The sequence below is a fragment of the Lissotriton helveticus genome, chromosome 7 (assembly GCF_964261635.1).
Source record: "Lissotriton helveticus chromosome 7, aLisHel1.1, whole genome shotgun sequence".
NCBI classification, from domain to species: Eukaryota; Metazoa; Chordata; class Amphibia; order Caudata; family Salamandridae; genus Lissotriton; species Lissotriton helveticus.
Window position 1 is genome coordinate 1870469960 of NC_136068.1, and position 7180 is coordinate 1870477139.

The 7180-nt window shown below is 39.3% G+C and overlaps 1 protein-coding gene across 1 annotated transcript; it reads left to right on the forward strand.

Moving 5' to 3' along the window:
* The first annotated feature begins 3104 nt into the window (after positions 1–3104).
* Positions 3105–4037, forward strand: LOC144769811 (olfactory receptor 5V1-like). Its single transcript, XM_078653998.1, has one exon. The coding sequence runs from the start codon at positions 3105–3107 to the stop codon at positions 4035–4037; it is 933 nt and encodes a 310-aa protein (XP_078510124.1).
* Positions 4038–7180: the final 3143 nt, after the last annotated feature.

The window sequence follows — 7180 nt, forward strand, 5'->3', positions numbered from 1 at the left end:
TCGCCCCCCTCTCCTCCCCTCAGCCCACCTTCACCCATTGATATACCTATCTACCAGGTTCATCTTTTCCCATTGCCCTTTTCCATTTTTCTCTCCCCCTTCACTTTGTGATTTCTTTTTTACTTCCTTCTGGCTTCTGTAAGTTCCGCCAGAAATTCTCCTGCTTTAATCTCCGAGAAAAACATTCTTGATCGACCTGCGGAAATAACTTTTAACTTTTCTGGGAACATTAAGTAGGCCTCTACTCCTTGGTTCTGAAATGCTCCAATCAATTGTCTAAGTCTCCATCGCCTCTCCACCGTTACGTGGCAAAAGTCTGGTCTAGCAAAGAATGTTATTCCATCGACAGTCTTCCTAGAATCCTGTCTAGCTTTTTCCATCAGTTCTTGTCTTGCTAGAAAGTTTCCAAAAAATACTAGCATGGCTCTTGGAAGTACCCCTGTACCCTCTTCACGTCTTTTCTTTACCGTGAGTGGGAACCTATGGGCTCTCTGTACTTCTTGCTCCCACTGCCATGGCACCTCCGGGAAAGCTCCTTTTAGCAGCTTGATAACGAAGCCTCTGGGATCCTGCCCCTCCACCCCTTCCTCAATTCCAAGGAGTCTGGCATTATTGCGCCTTTGGCGGTTTTCCAAATCCTCCACCTTCCATTGTAGATCCTCCACAATCTTTGTCTGCTCTTCTCTAGATGTCTGCCAGTCTGTCACTTTATCCTCTAGCCTCCCAGTTCTCTCTTCAACTCCTATAACTCTCTCGTCCACTTCCTCAAACTTCTTATTTACTTTCCTGATTGAGGCTTGGATTTTTTTGGTGTCATGCCTAGCTCTCCGACTTTTCAGCTCTAGCTTCTGTTTGCATCTGTTTTAGTGTGGCAAACATTATATCCAATGTCCCTCCTTCATTTTGTCCATCTTGGCCATCCTCTTTGTACATATTAGAGGTAGCGGAGTAATCCCATAGCAGCTTCTTATGTGTACTCTTATATGAACTCAGTGGGGAGCCTACTTTTCTTGATGCCATTTTGCGCCTTTTTTGAGTGCCCCTTCCCCTGGAGCCACCACTATCACCAGAGCTTGAGCATGAGTCTGAATCTGCAGAGTCTCTTTCTTCGTTGCTACTTGCCATCGTTGATTCTGTATCCTCAGGAACTGAGAAGAATTTGTCCCCCTCCGCAACATCAGCCTCTGCCTCTGCCTGCTCATTCTGTAGTCTGTAGCTAGCAGCGCCACCACTCTTTGAAGCGCTATCCTTTTTTTGTTGAGCTTGCTCCTCGCGCATCTCATCCTCCACCTCTTTGAGGGCTTCTAACATTTGACCCGTGTTCAGAGTCTCTGCCCCGCCAGCCCCACCAGCAGCCTCTCTCACCTCTCGCTCGACATCGCTCCGCTCATCCTGGCTCCCCTGCTCCATCTCTCGCCCAGCGTCGTCCGCCCAGCTCACCAGCGGGAGCTCCGCAATACGTGTGAGTTCTGTGTGTCCTAGTTGCCCAGCAACGCTTCCGCGTGCGTCCTCGAGGACGTTGCTGCCTGGATACCCATCGAGCAATGGAAGAGTAGAAAGAATTAAAAGTACATGAAATGTTATGCTTTTTGTTTTGTGTTTATGGCTCTTTATGAGCTATATTAACTTTGGTTTTGTCAGATATGAAGATGATTGTACTTTATATGTATAACTTGGTAAACAAATCTGTACTGTAAAAACTGAAAAAAAAAAATCTCATTGTGAAATATGCATTCCTCCCTAACTGCAATTCTGTGTTTTATGTATCAGTGGTTTACTAGAGCAATTGCGGTTGAAAACCATTGATCTGTTACTGACACCTCAACAGAGGTGATAACTGATTTGCAAATTGGAAGGAGTCCCTTGGGATATATTCTCCTCTTTTAATGGTGTTGGCAGTATTAGAGGAAGTAGAAAGTGGCCCAGAGGCCCACTACCTGCTCTCCTTGATGTTTTCCCAAATGGAAACCTTTTTTTAAAAAAAAGCAGCACTGGTTCCTTAAATGAAATTGGGCTGCATACAAACATTCCATTTGGGATACAATCACATGCATGATGGTCTGCTTTTCCTTGCAGGCCACCATTCTTAAGATTGCAGCCAATCATGGGGAGGTCACATTTAGTGATCGGATGTATGACATTACAACGCATGCTTTTACATCGCGTGCCTTTACAACGCGGTTTTTACATCGCATACCTTTACAACGCATAGCGCTTTGGGGTGCTGGATAGTGAATAGTTTAATTTACTATTCCAACTCCAGTCCCCGTGGACACTAGGGAAGGTGTTGGACAGTAAATTAAACGTATTCCCTATCCTAGAGCGCACTCCAGCGCAATGCGTTGTAATGGTTTGCGTTGTAAAAGTTGCGTCGTAAAGGCACTGCGTGGAAAAAGTTGCGTTGTAAAGGATGTTTCCCTTAGTGATCTGACAAATTAATATTTATTAGGCTAGTAGTTTTGTATCCTCCTGTGACTAGACATTTTGTGATACACCTTATCAGTACATAGTTTCCATGACAAAATTAAAGACGGATGTAATGTTGGTACACATTCTGAAAAGTGTTTGCACTTCTTCGTAAAATATATGGTGCTGGGAATCGAATGCTAGGACATATCAGTCCAAATAAATTTCACAGCATTCTATATCATGATCTTTAACACATTCCTGCAGAGAGTAGCACTTCGTTTGTGAAATTGAAAATGTTCATTCTCATGGAGGACGTCTATCCCCCATTGATGTTTAAATGCAAGACAGCTCCAAGATACCTACATTCTCTTTGTGTGAAATATAAAGGGTGTAGCCACTGCTTAAATATTTTGTACTTCCTCCTCAATTACCAAATCACAAGGGAGCACTTGGGATAAAAACATTAAATAAAACAACTTTTTAGAAAATAAAGATTTTTTTCAATTCAGAAGTACAAATAGGTTGCTGTATGTTCATATTTATTTTCAAAAAGTAGTATCATTATTGGAAATGCATGGAATGAATCGTTTTTATACATTTGCCCAATCGTTTCACCATTTGCCAACAAATATAATAACAATTGGACATTTATTTTCAGTGTCTTTAATTCCAAGACTTGCTGCATTCCTGGATGAATGGAAAAACCTAATCTGAGCATGAATGGAGACTTCCTTGTGGTTGGATTTTCTGATCTTCCACAGTTGCAAATTCTTCTATTTTTAGTTTTTTTACTGGTTTACCTATTTACTTTTTTGGGGAACTTTTTGATCATGATAACAATTTGCTCAAATCCACATTTGCACACACCAATGTATTTCTTCCTGTCATATTTGTCCTTTCTTGATATAAGTTACACCACTGTCATTTTTCCGAAGATGCTGTGCTACTTCTTTATGAAAGGTATACAGGTTTCGCTCACTGAATGCCTTTTGCAGTTGTATTTTTTCATGAGCATAGGTTCCATAGAGTTCCTGCTTCTCACAGTAATGGCTTATGATAGGTATGTTGCCATCTGCAATCCTTTTAATTACATGTCCATCATGAACAATGCTGTATGCATGAGACTGGCTGTTGGAAGCTGGGGAGTTGGTTTCATAAATACGATTCCACACATTGTACTAATTTCCCGGCTCTCCTTCTGCAAATCCCACATAGTTAATCACTTCTTTTGTGATATGACAGCCCTTTTGAAGGTCTCTTGCACTGACACTGTTATAATTGATACACTTAACTACATCAACGGAGTTGTAATGGTATTTCTGTCATTTATTTTAATCATTATATCTTATAGCAAAATAACTTCCTCAATCCTGAAAATGAAGTCTAAGGTTGGCCAACACAAAGCCTTCTCCACGTGTGCCTCCCACCTTACTGTGGTTATGTTATACTATGGATCTGTACTTTTTACCTACATGCGACCAACATCAACATATTCAATGTCAGATAGTAAGATATCATCGTTGGCATATGTTGCTATGACCCCTTTGTGCAACCCTATTATATACACTCTGAAAAACACAGAGTTTAAAAATGCCCTGTTAAAGAGAAAAGCACAGCATATAATTTAAAAACAAGATCTCAGCATTTTTCAATGCTAGCAACAACCTACAAAACCATTTCACAGCATGGTATCATAATATCACTGTATATAAATAATGTGTCCTAAATATAGCTCACAAACTATCAATTTATTGGCATCTATGTAGTTGAGCTTATATGTAGTTGAGCTTATATAGCGCACAGCTACCCGCAAAGCAGGTGTCCCGGCGCTTGCTTAGGGAACCCTTCCTGATATTCCCCTGTGAGATAGCAGGGTATCCACAAGGTGAAAGTCAGGCATCCCGCCGCGAGGGGCCGTTGTGGAGATTAAGCAAGCTGTTGCCCAGAGTCGCAGAGTGTGAACCCGTGAGTCGAGGAGGAACCAGGGTGAGAATTATCGAGTCCGTGGAATTTTTAGCCCAAGACCCGCCGGGGCGGGGAATTGAACCCTGGTCCAGGACCGCTCTCAGATTCCGGGTCTGCTGCCTCTAACCCCTGAGCCACACTTCTCCACATCTACATCTATAGAGAATGTACAAAGTATTTATGTAGATAATATTTTTGTAGCCAATAATATGAGTTAGAAATACAGTTAACATCCATTAGGCACCAATATTCCGTTGAAAAAATATAGGATTATATGTAAGTCTGTGTTGTGCTGATAACATGCTGAGTAGAGTGAATAGGACTTTGCTGATAAGCCTTGTAAATTCAATTTAGTCAAGTGTCTTTAACAATAAATGTATTAATAATGACTATGTTAAAATAGGAAAAGTTGCCACACAGGATTTCTTTGGTATTTTACATGTGGCAATAGCCACATTTGATATTGTTTGTCTTGAATATATATGCTCAAGTATGTATGTGCTTTAAGCATAAAAGGCGAAAAGGTTATTAAAGGCATAATCAAAAGTTAGTTTTGTGTTTGGAATTAAGTCTTGACCATTGCATGAACACATACCAAAAACCCAACTCAGATATGTTTTCTTGATATAGGTTATTTTTTCTGTTTTTCACGCTGCCTCATTTTTATTAGATTACTGAGTTATTGTAGATTTGGCTAGTCAACGTATTTGTAATTATGTATTAATCCGGGATACTTGATTGGTTGTTGTTGTTAAAATAGTTCCTACTATTTGTTCCCTACTTCATGAGTTGTGGTCACCTTAGAGTCCTTACCTCTTCTATGTAAACTGTTTGTTTCTCATGGTGCTCTTCGATCTCCTCTTAGTAGCGTGCCCTTTTAAAGTTTTCATTTCAAGGTGACTCATCAAGATCTCATTGTGGAGTGTGTAATCAAGGTCTCGTAAGTCAAATCATCAAGATCAAATTGCTTGGTAAATCAAGTTCTCATTGCAGGGTGAATTACCTAAATCTCATTGTTATGTGTATCATCTAGATCTCAGTGTAAAGTGACCCATCAAGATAACATTGAAGGGTTTATAATATATAATCAAGATCTCATTGCAATGCAACTTGCTAAGATCTAATTGCAGAGTGAATCTGTAAAATTAATGAGCAAATATCAAGTTAAGATCTTGTTAAAGGACAATACAAAACTATTTAAAAGGGTCTACTACTTGTCTTTTTAGAATTTCTGGAAATCTTAGAGCAATAATTAAGCCATGCTTGTGTTGTAATGTCAATATTTGGAAACAGTTTCCTCAAAATCTTGCTTATCATCAAAACAGAATGCTGTGTGTTGGATTCAGCCAGTAACCACAGTCTCACTGGTTTGCAAATATGTTTCCATTGAGGCAATATTCTCTCTTTTTCCCATTCACAGTTTGCCTGGAAGCACAAATGATATTTTGGAAGCAAATCAAAAGAATCACTCCTGTAAAATATATTTAAAAAAACAATCTTCAAAAGTGGAATTCTTTGAAAATGTGAACTCACACAATTTCTGTCTTTGACATACCTCAACAGTTGCTCTTTTATCCTGGAGTAAGCTTGCAAACGTTTAAGACTCTACTTGCCCTTCTGACTACTTTGTTAGTGTAAAGTTGTAGTTACTTCTGTATCAAAAATACAGTACCTTTGGTCAATTGTTCCTCAAGTCTTCAATGAGATTGTTTTACTGCTTGCATCAAAACAATTAAGAATGAATACGTAACTTGTACCATCATACAGGTGCAACAGGGCATTTACTTCTGTGCACCAACCACCTGGAACAACATTCCTGTATCCCTATGCACTAAACCAATCTTGCCCCAATTTGATTGTATGTGTTTTACTTGAAAAACAAACACAGAGAAAATGGTCCTGACAAATGTGTGTATTCTAATCATTAATACGCAATACTAAAACCAAACTGAAGAAAAACACTCGTAAGTAAAAACATTGCTTTTTCATGTTTGTAGTTCTCTTTATTCCTTTGAAGAGGGGGTTCCCCCCCTCAACACACTGTTTTTTAAAGGGAGAGTTCTGTTTGAGCCTCCTCTTCCCTTCTTCTCCTCCTCCATGTATTTCTGAGATCTATTCCATCTCTATTGCTAGCACTGGTCTTTCCTGCTTTCACCCTGTTTTCGAATAGACATGTCATTTTTTCATGAATATATACTGTTTTCTTAGGAGGGTATTATCTCATTTTTACATGTGTCGATGATAGCCTTTTATTAGGCTGTCTTTCTGTATTATGGACATTTTCAAAAATGATGGGGTTCTCCCAAATTAGAAACTATCTGAACACCTCTTTAAAGAACAGTACATCATGTTGCAATAACAATCCCCTTCTGCTCCAAGAAGCAAGCAATTTGCCAACTCTGGATCTGATTCACAAACTGCAATTTTAGTATGGTTTGTAGTATGACAATAGTGCTAAAAGACTAGCTACAAGGTGCTATTAACAGACAGAAATTGTGATGTACATGCATTATTTAATACGCTTACTACTTTTCAGTATTCTGAAACTTCACTTTTGTACAAACGTACACATTTGTAGTAACTTAAACTTTTGTAGAATGTCCCTTCCTTCATTATGGGACTTGGTTGCTGTACCAGTAGTTAATCTTGGGAAGGGCTGAATGTACTACAAAGGTTTGTTATTACAGAAGTCCAAGGGCCTAATGTTGCAATATTTCTCCCCCACAGTGATGAATTACTACTTTGCCTAGTCAGCTAAACAATAAAATGTTAAACTAAAAAAAGACTGAAATTCACCAGTTATAGT